This window comes from Hesperophylax consimilis, chromosome 6 (assembly GCF_061612785.1).
Source record: "Hesperophylax consimilis isolate HC1 chromosome 6, BYU_Hcon_1.0, whole genome shotgun sequence".
NCBI classification, from domain to species: Eukaryota; Metazoa; Arthropoda; class Insecta; order Trichoptera; family Limnephilidae; genus Hesperophylax; species Hesperophylax consimilis.
This window is the reverse complement of record NC_142841.1, coordinates 37,756,355-37,776,712: the sequence shown is the minus strand read 5'-3', so window position 1 is coordinate 37,776,712 and position 20,358 is coordinate 37,756,355. Positions and strand designations below refer to the sequence as shown.

Here is a 20,358-nt window from a genome sequence, read left to right as displayed (position 1 = left end):
AGAAAAAAAATTCCAAACAGTCATTAACTATGTCACGTAAAATAATAACTATTGTTTAAAATTCACATGAAAAGGTGTGTTCTTTAAGAAACTAAACCAGAGCGCCCAAACAATAAAGTTCCAACATCCTTGTAACTTTAAGCGGAGTCCAACTTCACGTTTAAAAAAATAAATTCCTTCAATTATTATGAAGAGCAAAAAAAATAATATACTTCTTTATTATAGCCTTTCTCTGAATTCAGAACAATTCACGTCAAATAATTTAAGTTCGAAGTTAATTTTATAAAGTTTACGAATTTGAGCACGCTTTCCATGGGAATTTACATAGTCGGGATATTTTCATTTCAGAGTTAAATAGGTGTACCTACTGCGGCTAATTAACATTTTATTATCTTTCTTCGTAATTAAGTTGGCTCAAATTGTCTCTCTTAAGGGACGCTTACACAAAATAAACAATTTAAAGTTGTGACCGTTGTGTAAATGTTATTTACGCTCAGTAAATAGTTACACTCCTGTTATTCTCTGAATTAGACTTTCTCGTAATCCTTTATTTTATCAGTAAATTTGGAAGGTTTGTGGAAATTATTATTTTTTAATGTTTTAATCACACAACGCAATTTTCCGGAGCGAGTGTTGCTGTGGAACACCTAATAAACACTCTTGTGGAATAAGTGCGGGGAAGGGAAGAAAAACAATTGCCCCCTTACAAATAAATATTTTTTAAATTTTACACAACTGATAAACAACCATTCAGAACTGGTTGTTTATCAGTTGTATAATATTTAAAACACGTTTATTAGTTAGGCCCTAAATATCTAGTGCAAGAGTTGTCTAAGCCATTTTTTTTCAGGTATTATATTATGTTGAAAATTTTATTAAATTATTATGTATTCAATATTTTTATAGTAGAACAACTTATTGAGCAAAACTTCGAATTGTAATTTTTAATTGTTAAAGATAATAACTCTCAAACGAACGATGTAAAACAGAAATAGCACAAAAACATTCGGTCGCATTTAGGGATTAAACCCAGGATCTCAGCCTTGCCGAGGTCTCAGAGCAAAGCCCCGGCGAGGCTGAGGTTCTGACTTCAATGTTGTGGATATTATCTTCAATGATTTTGCGTAACTTCTAATATTGGGACAAAATGGTTTATTTTGGCTTATGAAAAGCATAAACTAAAATTGTAAACTAAAAAAAAAGATATATGTAGACTTTCACTACTGAGAAAATAGATAGATGTAGCTTTGTAGACTTTCACTACTGAGAAAATAGATAGATATAACTTTGTAGATTTTCACTACTGAGAAAATAGATAGATAGATGTAGCTCTGTAGATTTTCAGTATGGAGAAAATAGATATATGTAGCTTTGTAGACTTTCACTACTGAGAAAATAGATATATATAGCTTTGTAGATTTTCACTATTGAGAAAATAGATAGATGTAGCTTTGTAGATTTTCACTACAGGAAAAAAATATAGATGTAGCTTTGTAGACTTTTACTACTAAGAAAAATGATTGATGTGACTTAGTAGACTTTCACTGCTGGGAACAATTTAATCAACGTATCCCAAATGGTATTTTTTATCGTTAAGCAACTGATGAACAAAAATGAAAATGTTACCCTCGGAGGGCTATAGATTTAAAGGGATGAAAACCCAAAAAGCCTGTTAAGTTTTCCGTCGCAAGTACTAGAATAAATTGTTCCGCCAAAGACATAAAAAATAACAAAATACAAGTTACAGTAAAAACTAATGGACCAAACACGTGAACAAGGGACAGTTAATAATAAAAAATATGCTTTGTTATTCGCAGTCATAAAAGTTGGTTACCGTAAAGCACAGGAGAGAATACGAATATATTGAGAAAACCGCACATAAAGTTTGGGAGGCGTTTGAAACTTGGATTATTATTCCGTCAAGTTTATGTTACTGAGAACGAGTTTAAATGAAAATTATGTCGCTAAATTTCCTCGAACCTTGAATATACTTATTCAAGGTATTTATAGTTAGAAAACCATATTGCGTTCGCCTTGAATTTGTTTTGTATGTATAAAAACGGAATAATATTATGGTTGATAACATGACAAGTAAATTATAATGAACTGTAACGACCTGTTATAAGATGTGGATTATGCATAGGTACATGTTGTGGTAACAGCGTCAGAATTTATAGAAGAATCCCTAATTACGGGCAATTTATTTTCAAAATCGTCAACAACAACGTTGTTGACAGTCATCACCTCATATATTCATTCCAGTGTGCAGTGTTCCACACGACAACCATTTCGCCTACCACATTCAAGAAAGAGATGAAATATTATTACATGTTTATATACAAACGATATTAATTTATCCATTCACCACACACAACCTTTTTTTCTCTGACAATGATTTTCTCTTCGTGAGTCCTATTAAGGATATTAATAAGGAATCATAAATAAAATATCTTGCAAAAATATATTCGCATCGACCTCAATGATTTACTTCCTCATTGAATGTGTATTACTTCACATTCAATGAATTTCATTTCTAATATTTTTTTCATATTTTGCAAACGGTGTACTAAATTAATGTGTTCATTTATACTCGTAAACATATTTTTTTTTGTACCACCATGAAATAGAATTAAGTAAAAACGCCAGCCGTAGTGCGTGTTTGTACGCGGTTTGGCGTATTCAGAAATTCTAAAACCGCTGCGTTTAAAAACGGGATTGCAGCCCGTTTCCTGATAAACTATTAGTAAATTCCTAAAATTTGGAACACGTGTTAATGAACCTGCACTTGCTTTGATAATACACAATGATGGAATGCGGAAATATTCTGACTTTTATGAACGCGGGTTCCGACATCGTGATAAAACGTTAGTATTTTAGTTTTTATTAGTTTATTAGTAACCTATCATTTCATTCGTTAATTGCCTGGAATCCCTTTTTCGACCGGATTACAAAAAAATCGAACAGATTATCAATAAATTAGCGATATTCAACAGTAGGAATTTTTCTCGGTGCGGTCAGAGAAAGAAATTGCGATGTTTATGTGGCTTAACTTACTCCTTTCGACTAACCATTTTTTTGTCCAACATTTATGTATTCGAATTGCTTTATTTTTTTTGTCAATAAAGCCGACGCTGATCCGATCCGTTGAGATTTAGAAAGTGACGAAGCAAAGTCAATCACCACACAGGCAGATCAGATGGAGCAAACCCCAACTTCTCCAAGCACGGCTGTGCAGCCGTTGAATTGCCAAATCGAATGGTGAGTAGACCGCATTATGAGCTTTCAAAGTGAACTTGGGTAAAACAACTACGTGAAATTCAGCACAATAATTCGTAATGTGGTATTTTCACAAACTTTGAATACCGTCAAAAATCTGCGGAATATTCAACGTTTATTTTTCTGATTCTGATAATTTGTGATTTTAATATTTTCATTTATGATACGTAATAATGACATAAAACCGCCCGAGGAAGGGCACGATCAAGCGAAACAAATACTTATGTACGGTAAAATGATTATGTTTGTTCAAAATTTACTCCAAACCACTCATACATCCGAGCAACGTTGGGTACACAACAGCTAGTTTTATTATTTATTTTCAAACGCTATCTCAAGTAAGACAACATTTTGTTTCAATAGGTTTCAATTGTGAAAACAACACTTTCAAAGCAAATTCGAGTTCATTGAACCAGAGTTCCACTGAAAAACAGACCCACAACCGAAATTAGTATTTTTTATAATGCCACAAATCCAGTTGATGAAATTTCGTGGACGTGTTTAAATCCGTATAGCTCGATGAAAATCCTCTCTAATTAGTACAGCGCTAGAGGACTGAGTCTGCAGCGAATTCCAAAGGCTTTTCCGCGCAATATTTTTTAATACAGCCACCGGCCCCATCACGTGCAGCGGGTCCTTTAGGAAATCAAATTCCAAAAAGAGTATCGGTATTCAGTATTCAGTATTTACTGAAAATAAAACTTTGAGATGGATGACTCGTGGGAAACGAAGCCTGAATGCCCGAATGAAAAACGTTTGGTATCAAGAGGACGATCTGGAAAGGATTTGGTATCAAGGGGACGATCTAGAAAGGATTTGGATAGCATGATATTTGCAAAGGTGTTAAAAAATTATGGTTTACCGGATCACATTTCAGACATTTTTTTTCCTTCTTCATCTCTTCAATCTCTTCCCGCATCCCGTATCTTAACCCACCTCACAACGTTGCCCAACTGGATAACGTTATAGTTTCCTTAGCTTTACACCGTGCAGACATGGACGTTGGATCTTCCAGAATGCGACTTTTACATATTGCTCAATAAAATTTAGCCTTCAGGCCCGTTCCCACAGTTCGTATTTTTCCAAGTTAGCATAGTTTCCCACATTTTCACATTTGACCCTACAATAAAACAATTCATTGGCCTGGTATTTTTATAAAAATATTGTCTTTTTTGTGTATCATTTATGATTTAAGAATTCGTGACATTTTATGATCACCCTAGTTAAACCATTATGCCTAAAAATATTTTCCAATATCTTTCCCACCCCTGTCCCATAGTAATAAAAACCCCAAGTAAAGTTTCATCTCCCTTAAAATAATCCCTTTAAAATATTTGTATTGTTTAAATCACGTCTGTATTATTTAGGATAGTTAAGTGCATTATCTTTTATGTTTAAGAATGTTGTTTTCCGACAAGCGGTTGGAACAACTTTATTTTTGTAATATGTCCTTCAAGAATTTAGTTTAAATACAGATACCTCCCAGAAAAAGGGCACTATTGAAATAACTGGTAGGTACATGCGTACCTACGCAGTCAGTCGTGAGATAATTATTAGGTTTATGTAAACCTAGGGAAAACTGAAGAATAAAGGAAACTAGACCTTCATTTCTTGCAGTTTAAAGTTTGAGCAGAGGAAAATAAGATCCTCTGCAATTATATTGTAATTTAATCAATTTATATGTCAAGAAGAAGAAGTGTTTTCCTGCATTCCATCTGATGGCGTGTTCTCGTACCATGATAGCAGAAACAGACGTTATTGTAAGGTGTAATATTAAAAAATATATAATATTCAAAATAAAGTGGAAGAATAACCAAAAACACCAACAATCTTCTTTTCCACAATTCCATTAACTCTCCTCTGCCTGAAGTCTCACGGGATACCCCAATGGCCTTATTAATACAACATGTTTTATCGATTAGCCCTGGTAATCATAACGATGCAAGGAATTTTCGTTGTAATGCAAAAATATACGGATTTTCGTAAACACGTGTTCCAACACAATGACGCTTAATTTTAGTACATTACTAATATATTGTAATTTACTAAAAGTTTATAAGGAAACCAATTAATTCATTCGTAAGGCTTGCAATCCCGTTTTTAACTGAAATACCATTGATTTGAAGAGGTTCCTAAAAAAATAACAATAGCATTTTTTCCGTTTATGCCATAGTCTCACTGGCTTCAGGCGATTGGAAACTGTTGAGATTCTTTTGTCGTACCTACTCACATAAAAAAGCATGATCCCTATATGATATTTTGGGATGACATTGTGGAGCAAAAAACGTTCAATTGGGTACAGATTCGGCTTAACAATTACATATTTTTATCGCTTTAAAATAAATTAATAAAATCTTGTCGATATTTTGTAATAGTCATTCCAGTTCAATATTTAAATTACGATAGCAACAAGTTTTCGCTTCCTTAGTTAGTTGAGCAAAAAATATTATTTTAGGAAGTCAATTTTTTCTGAAATGTGCTTTTTTAAATTCCAAATACAAAGCATCTTGTCTCAGATCTTTTTATCCAGAACATATTCGCCGATTATACACATACGACATAGAGCCGATTTTCACTTTATCGATTTAACCTAATGAAAATACGCCAACATTTATGCGCATTGGCCCCGTTGAAATAGACAATTCAAACATAACCTTCCCCGTATAGATTGTTCAATTGGAATTATTATAACAAGTCATTTGCATGTGTCTTTTCTATTTACATATAAGTGATTCCTACCCTACTAGATAAATGAATATAATATCCTGTTCTTGCGAAGGTGATTGCCGATAAGCAGCATGCATAATCTTGTTTTTATTGATGAAATAACATCCTGCTTCTACAATTCTAAATATATTCTCTTCGCTGATGACATAAAATCCTGCGTAGACAATGTTCAATTTTTACTCTTCGCTGATGACACGTTTGAACAATGTTACATTTATGATCTTCAATGATGACATAACATCCTGCTTGAACAATGTTAAATTTATACTCTTCGCTGATGACATATCATCCTGTCTAAACAATATTAAATTTATACTCTTCGCTGGTTATAAAACGTCATGCTTGAAAAGTGTTAAATTTCTACTCTTCACTGATGACATAACATCCTGCTTGAACAATGTTAAAATGGTGGAAAGACATGTTACAGTTTAAATAATAAATAATTGGACGGTCACGGTGTAGTCGTATATATGTACATATATAATTTTTTTTTTTAAATCATCTATAAATTTATCACATTTTTTTTATTATGGTAACGACTAATAGATTACTTTTGCTCGTGCAAACCTAGCATATAGACTTTATGTTAGCTAGCCTAACCTAACTTATGCACTGTATAAGACTATACTTTCTAATGATAATAATATTGATCTTCCAATCTCATTAATGATATAAAATCTGAATAAAAACTGAAATGATATAGGCCTTTAAAATGATTTTGCATATTTTTTTTTATATTTTTTTTATAGTGAATACCTCACAAGAGTCCCAACTGCTCCCGTCTGGAGCCAGTGAGACTATGGCATCCCCAATTGGGGGATGTTGTGAGGCTGAAGGTAAGTGGGGAAGGGAAAGAGGAAGGTGGGGAAGTACCTGGCTATTCAGATCTAGTCACTAAACACGGCTAAAGCCATTTGGAGCAACGTTTCAATTCTGAATGGTGGTCTTACACCAGGGCGATACTGGTAGTATCTTCCACTCTGGATGTGCCGCAAATATACTATATATTATTTTAATTAATTAATTGTGAAATAACACAAATTAATCAAATAAAATTTATTTGCGCACGCCGGGTTCGAACCCGCGACCTTCGGAATGGCAGTCCAATGCGTTACCACTGGACTATGCCGGCCGTCAAATACAAAAGCTACTCAATTATAGTCATCACCGTGACTAGAAGGATACAGGATTTGTAAAAACGTGAGAGAACAGCACTATTGAAAGGATATTCAAAATGATCGATAAACTATAAATAATTTCACATAAATAAACATCTCGATTCTGAAAAAAAACCTTATGATGAATGTTTTAGGATATGCCTGCGATGTTATCTGAGTCACGACACAAAAACGGTGGTGACTTACTAAAATACATACGCCAAATTTACAATATCGTGTGAGCGAGCTCTTGAAAGCATGTATATGTCAATTTTTTAGAGTCGATAAAGGAACAGGTATAAATAAACCACTCGCGGAACGGGCGCAGAGAGAGACGTCACAACAAATTTAACATGTCGAGTTAACGCTGCAATGGTTATACCAGTTTCCTGCAAAATTCACGTTCATAAAATTTTCTGTATCGTGTGAACAAAGCGTAAAGGTTTAACTTTAGTGTGTTTCTAGAACTCTTGCAATGGTGCGGCAGTTACGAACACGATTGAAAAAAATTAAAACAGAGTCATTTTCTGTCTTACTTTTAACACACATTTTTCCTATGTGTGTGATGTACTGCTGTACTGTTTTATTATCTTCTTTGTTTGAAATACACTTAAGATTGGGAGTATTCAATAAATGCTTTGATTTGTCGTAGATGACGAGTACTTACTATCGTTAGGTAATTACAATGAATATTTTTCAGGACAAACGTCCGTTTTATCAGAGTTATTATTACCAGTTATTCTACAAGGGAAGCAACCAGAAATGAACTAGGGATCGGCTGGACATCGGCTGTACCCGTAACTATTCCTGTACAACCGACATGCTATCTTTGTCAAATAGTTTAAATACCGCCATCTATGGAAAAACCTTAAAACTGGATAACAATAACTTGGAACTACACACTCTACCGACATCAGTTAGGCGGTATTGAAACTACAACCAACACCGTGTTGTTGTCGATCCGATAATATAGGTAAATGTAATAACAGAAAATTTGTAAATTCATTATTTTTATTGGAAATTGAAAAGGTGGGTGCTTATTTCTTAATCTTGCTGGCCGTTTTTCGTTTTTAATATACTTAATGATGAATTTTGGAAATTTTTATTTTGTGTTTATTTAGAAAAACCCAGTATATTATGTTATTAAATTAAACAAAGTTAAAATCTCTATTACGCGGATCCATTCACTATCTTAATTGTTTCTTCTGGGGTAAGAACGGTGCGAATATTTGAGTAATAATAATAACAAAGAAAGTATGTAGAGAGATAAAGATTAATTTTGAAATCAAGAATAATTGTATTCTCACGAATTGTAGGCCTCAGTCACCCAGTGAAGTCAACATTACTGGATGACTATGAAATGTAAAAAAATATTGAAAGAAAATAAAAAAATTGGCTATTAATAAAAAAAAGTATAAGTATAATGGAAGAAATCAGAAAATTCAAATAAATGATTATTAATTTTACGCGGGAAGCCGTTAAATCAGCATAGTTCCCTTTTTAGAACTTGCGATGTCGCCCAAAAACCATCCTGAGTTACTCTTTTATTATTTTGTTAGATAGTTTATGTATTGTTGTATTTAGTCAATGATTACAGCTATATAAATAAATAGCTTTACATTGCTCCGTGTAATCACTGAATCGAACTTTCTTCTACTAAAGATTTTATAGTGATAACCCTGATATTTATTAAGTGATAAAGTTGAATGATGTTTTACGGTCATTTTTTGTGTTCCTGACGTGTTTTCAGTAGAAATATGAATATATTTATATGTTTTTTATACAAAAATAATATGTATTGTTACTTTAGTCTTTTCTGCTTCTGTTGGTAAAAAAATATGAATATGTTTTGTATTTTGTGTAAAATATTATCGAATATTTTCAGACGTAACTGAAAATTGTTTCAACTCGGTCAGTCATGTGTTTACATAAAAAACAATATTTTTTTGTTTTTACATTATAGTATCGAGATTGCTTTAACATAGTCTCCTCATTAATTTGATACTAAAAACATAAGAATCGAATCATTTTTAAGGTTACACTAGCGAAAATTACAACTTTCGATCGTAATTCTTTGCGCAGTCTCAGTCATTATAAAGTCAGGTATACACTCATCCAGACAGAATATGAACAGATACGACAGAATATGAATATGACAGAGTGTGAACAGTTTGTTAATATTTTTTTTCACATTTTTTCAAATGTTTAACGAAATATTATTCCCAAATAACCTATCTAATTAAAGCTAATTGGGTAAGCGAATGATATTTTTCTTTTATTTAAAACGTGCATTTTTTATTTACCACTGTACAAATCCCATCACCAACGTGACATGCAGCCTTGTACTGTTATTTCGGAAAATACGCCGGTTATTTACCTGCATAGGTTTGAAAGCATTAACTTTTCACACTTCAGGAAGACCATATCTAACTTTTGATATCAATCGAAAGAAGAAAAATTAATCTACAATCTAATATTAAAAAATAGTATTCATATCTTGCATAAGTTCTTAAAAAAATGATTACGATTAAAATTAATAATCTTTTTTCACGTTGCCTGTTAATTTTTTTACGAAAATTAAAATTATCTTTATAAGCCTTAGAAAAGGTACAAAATAAATTTCTTCGGTACATCAATTTTAAAATGAATATTTCCATCGAATTTATAAATTGTAATAACTTACATACCGAAACCAGACTTCTCAAACTATCAGAAGAGTTCTAACTGATATATTATTTTTATTCAAAATTATCAAATCTCTCATTGACAGCCCTGAATTATTGGAATTAATTTATATGAATGTACCTGCCAGACAAACTCGAAGCAAAGACACTTTTAAATGTAACAATAACCTCGATACTAACTACTCTATGTATTCACCAATTCCAAGAATTCATCACCTTGCAAACAAATACTGTGAACGTATTGATATATTTGGTGTCAATAACTTTGTGAGTTACAAAAGGCAACTAATTTCAGACTTATTTGCTAGTTATTAACATGAATTATTTATTGGCTTTAAAAAAAGTTTTGTCTCTATACCTTCCAACGTTTAACTAACATTCTCCTTAGTTTATTTGTTATTTATTTTTTGGACGCATATTAATGACTGTATGCATGTACGGTCATACTTGATATGTATATTATACTTTGATTTACTTTACCATTTCAAGTACTATTATTTAAATTCAATATTAATTACGGCGTTGGTATTTTGCCATTACTTATTTAGTTCATTAGATACAACAGACATTATTTTTCTTCTTTTTCTAAACTTTTGTTTCATAATACATATCAGTATATTACATAAATTTATTTTCTAATTACCTAATGAGTAAATTATATTTAGCTATTTTATGCATGTATTATGTTACACTTACATACAAATACTGTCAATTTACTATGTTAAAGCCCGATAAGGCGTTAATAAATAACGAATAAAGATAAACTTACATATAAAATAATGTAATTACGATTCATTCTTTGTTTGGCATTTCTGGGCAATCCTGGCCGCTTTTGTTAAAATGTTGGGCAAGAGTGTGGTTTTCACGAAATTAAGAAATTAAATAAATAAAATTTCGTGGTTATGAACCGAGGAATTGATTTATTTGCATTAAGTGTGAGTAGTTTAAAAATAATATATAATATCACGCTTAAAAAAAGAATGGTTTCGTGTGTTAGCAAAGAATCATGAAAAATTTTCAATTGCTTAATTTTTCGTAGTGGGTATATTTTGTGACCGTAGGAGTAATTTGTGAGTTATTTCCTGCATTACGTACAATTAGGTGCGGTAAACCGTTAAACGTATTGATAGATGTTTCTGTTTGTGGGTGGTTATGGATTAATCAATTTCTAATAACCAAAACTATCGACATAATTTCGGTGAAATTTGATGAGCTCACCAAATATATTATATGTATTTAAATAATGTAATCGTTGATAAAGGCAAATTCATAACATGAACTATCTAATCATTATACAATAGTTATTTCGGAAACCACAAATCTAATTGCGTCCTCCTGAATTGATAAAATGAAAACGGATATGGATAAAACGTAAATACATGATATGGTTTATAAATATAGTTTAATGACAATGTGGATATGACAATAGTTTAGGATGTTACAGTAATAGAACCTATCCCACAGAGTTTAGGATTTTACCGTAATAGAACCTATCCCACAGAGTTTAGGATGTTGCCGTCATAGAACCTATCCAACAGAGTTTAAGATGTTACCAATATTGAACCTATCCCACAGATTTTAGGATGTTTCCGTAATAGAACCTATCCACATATTTTAGGATGTTACCGTAATGGAACCTATCCCGCAGAGTTTAGGATGTTACCGTAATAGAACCTATCCCACAAATTTTAGGATGTTACCGTAATAGAAACTATCCCACAGATTTGAGCTGGCTACTACTGAGCATATTTGGATTTTTTAAGTATGATCATTTTGCTCAAGATGACAGTTTTCCTTCAATTAAAGACCACGAAGAAAACATTTTTTTGTTAAATCACTACTGGCTTGAACACAGGCTTGAGAGATTATAAATAGCATTCTAAAATGTAATCACTGTAATGATATCTTAATTAAGTTAGATTAGTTAGATTCCAAAGAATTATTAACACTGAGAAAATATATTATACGCCAAAAATTGGGATTTAAGCCAACAATTTAATTCTAAAGTCACGAAAAGCATGTAAACTGTGCAATCAAACTCTGAGAACCTAATTATTTTATTAATGTAGATATCATATCAATATGAATCGAATTATTAAAAACTTTTTTCTTTTGTTTCGCAGGCTTCCTCCGAGCTCGAGTGGCAGTTCTTTACCGTGGAGCTGGAGCGAGGGTCCGCTGGTCTAGGCTTCAGCATCGCCGGGGGTACGGACGGCACAGGACCACGGCCCAGCGGGGACCAGGCTATCTATATTACCAAGCTTACGGAAGATGGTGCGGCTACGCTGGATGGGAGGCTAACCCTGAATGACACCATTCTGGAGGTCAGTAGCAATCAACCAACTAACCAGCACAACATGTTGACAACTCTGGCCGCATCGGGCCGTGGACCAGCGGGGACCAGGTGTATACATGTCCGAAAATATGGCAGATGGCGTGGCTAACCTGAATGACACCATTATGGAGGTCAATAGCAACAAACCAACTTACCAGCTCATTTTCACAGCTTCACGGGGAGGCAAGAACGGGACCGGGCCACGGTCCAACCTGGACCAGGATATCTTCATTACCAAATTTACGGCGGATGGTGACGCTACGCTGAACGGGAGGCAAACCCTGAATGATGCCATTCTGGAGGTCAGTAGCAACAAACCAACTTACCAGCTCAAACTTTCAGCTTCGCCGGGGGGCGAGAACGAAACCGGGCCGCGGCCCAACCAGGACAAGGCTATTTTCATTACCAAACTTACGGCGGATAGTATCGCTACGCTAGGCGGGAGGAAAACCCTGAATGATACCATTCTGGAGGCCATTAGCAATCCACCAACCAACTAGCACGTAAACCTTGAGCTTATAAGTCGCACAATTAGAGTTTACGCAAAAAACACAAATATAAATATGGATTTTTGTGTTAGTTATTTAGTACAAAACGTTGCCACACAAAAAGGAGCCACGTGGCACTTAGCATTATGATGTTTAGGTACAACAAACGAATCTTTCGTAATATTGTCGAAGAAATTTAAGGTATTGTTACTTGAGCCCTCAAAAACGCGATGGACATTAAGGTAATGTGACAATAATCTTTAACTCAATGCTGAGTTGGCATCGCATTTGGGTCCCACTTAGGCGTTGTGTTATTTGTTAGTGTTATTTACTTACTGTGGTGGTAGTAGGAGATTTTCAAATATTTTCAGATTATTCGAAACCCGGAAATTTTTGCCTTTCTTTAAATTTTTTTTTTAAATACACAAATAAACAAATGAAAAATGCAACAATATTGCTATCTAATTATTTGGTCGCTGTAATAACATTTTACCCTTATTATGATGGTAGTTCGCCGATTTAAAATATTATCAGGTTATTTTTAACTTCACCTGTAACCTGGGAAATGTATTTATTTTTGGGGTACTATGCCGTGTTGCGCTACCTCATTTTTTATCCAACGTTTCGGACAGCATTACAGATCATTATGAGCATTGTACGATCAGGATAATCAGGGCAGATGCGTTGATGTAGCGAGGTGGCATAATACCCCAAAAATAAATCACAAAATATTTTGTTTTCTCTTTTGTAAATTAAAGTAGTGATTTTTTAATTTCTCTTAACACAGGCAGTATACCTACTTAAAAATTGTTAAAATACGAACTTTATCTAAAAAAGATCTTTAAACTGGCTTATCTTGGAAAGTTAGCATTGCACTTATCTCCGGCAAGTTTATCCTGAGCTTAAGTAATCCAGTTTACCTGATTCGATCCGAGAGTTTTAAAAACTAAAAGGTAAATAAAAAAGAACTGAGACCGGTGAACACTCAGAAGTCCTGGTTGCTAAGGGTTCTTAGCGTGATCTGCAATTCTGCTAGTTGAAACCAAATTGGTTTAAAAAGCAACGTTGTTCGTAGAAATATATGAAAAGATTGAACAGCTATTAGTGTTTTCTGTTTCATCTATATTAACCAATTGCGTATCTGCTTTCTTTCAATACATATATTGAAACGTTGACTTACAGGGATTGAAAATTAACCTAATTTTCTAACATTAATTAATTTAACATTTAGATCTTAAGTGGCAAGTGTTTAAATGTATTGAATCTCTAAATAGTATAGGGTTTTCCAATAAGAGGTGTTATTTTATTATGTACATAAATTAAATTTGTAGCGTCGAGAAAAATCTAAATTAAATAATTAATAATAAACCGCTCGACCTACTTAGTACCTACTCCCGAATTATGTACCTGCAGTCCAAACCGCAACGTAAACAGAACAACCTACGTACTTCAAACACCTACTTGTCTAACAGGTGACAATACGTCACGAGCCGTCTTACACATACGAGAACTCGCCAGAATGAACGAGTCTACGGCCTAGGCATAATTGCCGCGCTATCGAAGGTTCCTGAAACATACAGTCTGTGCGAGTGCCTAGGATTTAGTTGCCATCCACCTACCTACTGCCGCCGTCAGCCGTGCAGTATAAATATGCCCGACGCAGCGAGTCAGTCAGTCATCATTCCGCCGTCAGTCTACAAGGATCAACGAGTGTTAACCCGCGCTACTCTTACTAGCGCAAAGGACATATTCCCGGCTTCGCCCGTACCATCATGGACTCTATCGGGACATCATCTTAGCGCCTTGTCCAGATCGCCGTTCCTGGCAAGCGCTGCTCGGATTACAAGCGCCCTGGTTCCAGCGTCTCTGACCAGCGCTTCTTCCACGCTACCATGACCACCACGAGGACACGCAGCATCCTCACTGGTCACACCGTTCCCGTTCAACCGCCTACAAGGTCCGCCGCACCTTCGGCCGTTTCGTCAGCACTGGAGTGCCTGAAGACCTACGTTCTTCGCCAGTGCCTGACCTTCATCGAGTCCCGGTCACCAGCGCCCGGCGTCGACTCACTGACCCGCGCTCGACCACCACATCATCAGCCAGCATCCGGTATATTCTTCTGTCCAGCGTCAACTCTCGTTACGGCTACACTGACTCATCAATAAAACACAGTGAACTTCACCACACGCTTTTCATTTCGTACCTTCACCACCTGATCCCCAAATTTTTTTATTTATTAATATACATAAACACACACTAGCCACAAACTACACATCTTTTCTTATAACTTATCACTTTCTTATCACTTCTTTTATTTTATTATGTATCTAAATTAAAAATGACAGCTTCAAAAGTAAAATCTACCAAAATAGCGGGCTATTCAAAATAACACTTCTTATTGGAAAACCCTATATATCAGCGCCTGTCTGTTAGTGCGCTTAGTTCGTCTAAACTACGCAACGGACTTAGATAAGGCATTCACTATCATTTAGATAATTTCTCCCAGAAGGTTTATAATTAAGTTTTGCAATCAACCAATGGGCTACGGAATTGTATAAATTAATAGAAGGATATGAAAATGAACGGAAAATGGCACTGCAGTGAAGATGTCACCAGAATATCAAATACGCCTACCTTGATAATAGTTACCCTCCTTGTAAATTCACGTGCACATAAAACTCCAGGGCGAATAGTTTCAGTTTTTGAGCGCAACGCGGCTTTGAAGTTGCCACTTGTTATTCATTGTTGCACGGCCCACATAGCACTCTTTTTAGTGTGAATTGCCTAATACAAAAAAAAAATTGTTGCACGGTAGATAAGGTACTGCCCGGGCGCTCTTTCTTCTCCTGTTGACAAAATGGTCGGACAGGTGGCGGACGTAAGTATGCATTAACCTAATGATAAACGACAATCCCCGAATATAGTCAATTAATTTTAACATTATTTTTCCGATATCCAAGATCAAAACATTTTCATATTTTTTCAAACATTTTAAATTATTTTCCATCACCTTTTCAGATATAAAGAGCCTCATTAGAGTTAATATAAGGCTTTTTTGATTAAATAAATGGTAATACTACCAAACTTCACCACAAACAATAACATGGTTTTCGTGATCTATGCGGCATTTACCCGATGTGACACTTTTGAGTCTGATGAAAATGTCAAACAATTGCAAAACTTAATTTTTAACAATTGCTCACTTGCAAAAAATAATTGAAAATAATACTTCCTGTTGGATTAAATTAAATAATATTATTTTTTTATTTGTTTACGCTTACTTTTTAGGGGCTTTTCATATAAATAGTAATAGTAAATTAATAATTTTAAAAACATCAAGGATTAAAAAAGATTATTTAAATATTTATGTTGAGGGATCAGTGGGATTTATAGGTCCAGTTAGAAGTTCTACCAAGCTGTGAACCCTCTGATATGAAAATATCTGGAGCCGGTGAATTATTTTCCTATTTGATCTCTGGTGAGTTGACGTGTTATTCCTCTATTGTTTTGTATTTATTATGCTTATATGATGCACTTGTATAATGTGGATTGACTAGATAATAATTTGTGGAAAAGTGTGTGGAAGGGTTTAGTTTTTCCTGTGGGGAAGATTTAACCCGGACATAAAGTCGGATTTTTTTTTAAAATTAACATTTTACAGTATTTATGTACTTGTATTGAACGTAATTTTTCTTATTTTTTTTACAAAATATAACATATTAAATCATATTTTATACAATCTCCTACAAAAACTGACGCTTGTGGCTTTCCCAAGTCACTGTTCCAACGAGATTAGATATTACCCCGGAAGCCTTCTCAATTTTTTTTCGGGAAAAAATTGAATCCATTCGTGCTTCCGCATCGCACGCCCCTCCGCCAATATTCACTGTAAATTCTAAAAGAATTTTGTCTTCGTTCAAACATTTATTTCAAAAATCCTGGAGAAAATTGCTGCCGCACAAATAACCAGTCACTTGAATTCAAATAAATTATTTGAAAAACGTCAATCTGCGTACAGAAAGTTCCACTTAACTGAAAACGGACTACTTCGTATTATATCAGACATAACTCTTGCCGTAGAGTCAGGTAAGTTATCACTTATCTCACTCCTAAACAATCTAAACATGCGTGCAGGGTTTGACACGATTGATCATGAATTCCTCATTGGGAGATTAGAGGAAACATTTGGTTTAAATCAAAAATTGACTGGTATCCTATTTATCCAATCGCTCACAAGCCGCGAGGGTTGGAAATAAATTGTCCAACTTCGCAACACTTTCTTCAGGGGTACCCCGGGGATCCGTTTTGGGTCCACTTCTCTTCATCCTTTTTACAAATCGTTGTCGCCAAAATAATCGAATCATTTGATCTCTTGTATCACTGCTACGCTGACAATCAGCAAGTTTATTTTTACTGCGCTCCAAACGAAATCAATAGTTTCAAGATCCGTATAACTGAATTTCTAGAAGCAATAACTCGTTGGATGTCTTCAAACAAGCTGAAGCTCAATACATCTAAACTGAATTTCTCTGGGCGGCCACAAACATACGTCAACATTTCATAGACGATTCACCTATTACTATTTCCGGCAGCGATATCATCCCAAAAACAACAGTCAAACTTCTGGGTGTCAATTTAGATTCAAACTTTTCGTTTAAAAGTTAAATAAATAGGACTGTAAGCACCGGTTTTTTCAACTAAGACTACTCAAGTCTGTCCGAAGAAACCTTTCTACAGAAGTAATAAAACTATTTATCAACTCGTACGTAGTCTCACGTTTCAATTACTGCAACGGCATTTATGCCAGCCTTCCAAAATATCAAATTGACAAACTTCAATCAGTGTTTAATGCAGCAGCACGGCTCATAACCGGGGTTTCAAAATATTTGCACATTTCAGAAAACCTTTGTAACCTTCACTGGCTCAAGTGCCCTGAAAGAATCCAGTACAAACTGTGCTGGATGGTGTTTCAATCCATCAATGAAATGGCCCCACCCTACATCTCTGAACTATGCTTCTCAGAAAACACTGGTATGAGGCAGTCAACTCTTAGATCAGCAACATCATCAGCTGTAGGCATACTGATAGAACCTAAGCGAAATCCAAATACTTAGTTTGGTGATTGCGCTTTCGGAGTATCTGGGCCAAAGGCTTGGAATAAACTCCCTCCGGAACTAAGATCCATAACAAGTACAACAGAATTCAGATCTAAACTAAAAACTTACCTTTTTAAGCTGTTTATTAAATATACCATTCCTAAGACAAAGTCCAGTTATATTAAATTTTCCAATTAAGTCCTAAATCCTGAATCTAAAATTCGCTAATAAACAATTAGATAATGTTAATTAAGTGTTAATCTCAAGTGACCTACCAGGTAAGTATTGTACTGTATATTATGTCCATAAATAGTTAGTAATAACTAGAGACCGGATTATATGCAACAAAAATAGCCCAAAATATGCATGCAAGTATGCAATAAAAATAGCTAAAATATGCTCGAAAATCCATAAAAAGGGTCAAAATATGCAACATGAAATAATACAGGAAGTCGTATTTATTTCTTTTTTTTTATTTTATTTTAGCAAACTATTAGTTCTCAAGGATAACAATTATATTTTCGAAAATATCAATTATAAAATGTATTTAACAATAAAATTTAGAATTTACCTTTAAAAACGTATATGACTAAGTACTGTTCTAAATGTTCTGTAGACAAATTGTGTCTACGATCGCTTAATATATTTTTGTAAGTGAAAAAGGAACGTTCTACGTCTACTGATGTGGCTGGACAGAATTTAAATTTGGGTGCGATTTTTGAACTTATTGTTCCGGGCAAAATTTCACCTGCCTCGTTGATGAAGTTATCAATTTGGCACAAAGGTTCAAACCCTGGGTTATAATAATGTGTGTAATTATATTATATTACATTCAGTATGTTTTCAAATTTTTCTTTTACTTCACTGTTACTGCTACTTGCCACTGTAAAAACTTGTTGTCGTGGGCCCTTCTTCTGCACTCCTGCGATATGAACACTGGTTTTGACATGCTGGTCTATTTGGAACTTTTTTCTGCTAGAAATGTTTTTCTCGCAAACTCGGCAGTATAAAACTTTTCCGTCGTATGTTAACATTCCAGGATATTCAGCTATCCACGTATGGGCACTTTTTTATCAGGGGGAATGGTTCACTTTCACAATGTACAACTTCGTGCAAACAAACAAAACACTAGACGAAACTCTAAAGAACAGCGCGTGCGACCAGTCAAAAACAAAATTCGCAGTTCACTGAATTACCATAAAAATATACCAAATCACCCCTCATACGAATGAATGAATTGTTTTCGGCAATTAGCCGAATTAAGCCGAGTAGGCGCGAGCGCAGGCGAAGATGAGAGAGGTTCCCCCCCGCTCCGGCCGCCAGCCGTAGCGATCAGTAAGATCAGTTATCAGTTCTTTGCTCAGCTTCGCTGGCCGCGCGCATTGCTATCTGACGTCTATAGTGTCGCTATGTGAGGCATCTGAACGATATCAAGCATAAATATGCAAGATCTCAAATTATTTGCTAAAATATGCAACTACCGCTGAAAATGGTCTAAATATGCATTTGCATATGCAAATATGCAAATGCATTTAATCCAGTCTCTAGTAATAACACAGATCACTGTAGAAATGTATTATAAATTTGTACAGTGCCCTTGAGGTGATTTTGCACAAAAACGGCGCTATACAAGTCATCCAATTATTATTATTATTATTGTGGTGAGGAGAGGACAAATTATTAATTACTTAAAAAACTTAAGAATTTAACATATTAGAAATTAAGACACAATATTTTTTAAGATTATAAAATTACTCGTAATTAAAACAAGAAATTTATTTGGGATGTACATAAAACATGAACTGCCTTAGTAACAATTTTTTTTTTAAGAAGTCCAATGACTGGGAATAATTATTTCCTCACATAATATAGTATTCTGGCCAATGAGGAATAGATAATATTGTAGTTAGTCCCAGAATTTATTCACTCAAATCTCAAAATGTCCTATTACTATTAGTGGAATCCAGAAGCACATCAATGCAAGCAATTTTGGACTATGAAATACATATTTAGAAATTTATAAATAAATATTAAGTCAGTGTAAATCCTTCTGTCTGAAAATTTAACCATATTCATTTCATTAAAAAAGAGGAATATTCGGGGCTTAATTGGGGAGGCGGGTTTGGGTACCGCCGCCCCAGGAAACTATTTATTAGATTGTCAAGAACTCTGCCACAGGTCACCCCAAGTTCATCGATTGAGGTGTGTTCAGGATGCGCCTGCCCATCATCTGCGTGGCGTGCCAGATCGAGAGAGGCTGATTTAATAATAATAATAATAATAATAATAATAATGATTTATTGTCTTCTTTTCTTATTAACACATAGATATAATGATATCCTCACTGGGATCTCCCGTGCTGAGGATGTCATTTACATATTATAATTTAATTATAAGAAATTAATATTACAACAAAGTATAATGTAGTATATATATATTTTTTAAGTAATTTTAAAATAAGTAAGGTACTGTTTTTTGGTATAGTTCAGTTGATTCTGTTTTAGTCTGTGTTTGATTTCAGTAAATTTTCTATTTCAGATCTTCCTATGTTAAGTATCCAGCTTTTTATTTCAGATTTAAATGTTAAAGTGTTGA

The 20,358-nt window shown here is 34.3% G+C and overlaps 1 protein-coding gene across 1 annotated transcript in view; it reads left to right on the top strand.

Annotated features, from left to right (window-relative positions):
• The window catches only part of LOC149423316 (disks large homolog 1-like), a 469,358-nt gene that overhangs the window by 413,073 nt on the left and 35,927 nt on the right, over positions 1 to 20,358 (top strand). Inside the window, exon 4 of the mRNA XM_089632667.1 lies at positions 11,968 to 12,168. Within this exon, the coding sequence (XP_089488793.1) occupies positions 11,968 to 12,168 (201 nt within the window). The remainder of the gene's footprint in view (positions 1 to 11,967; positions 12,169 to 20,358) is intronic.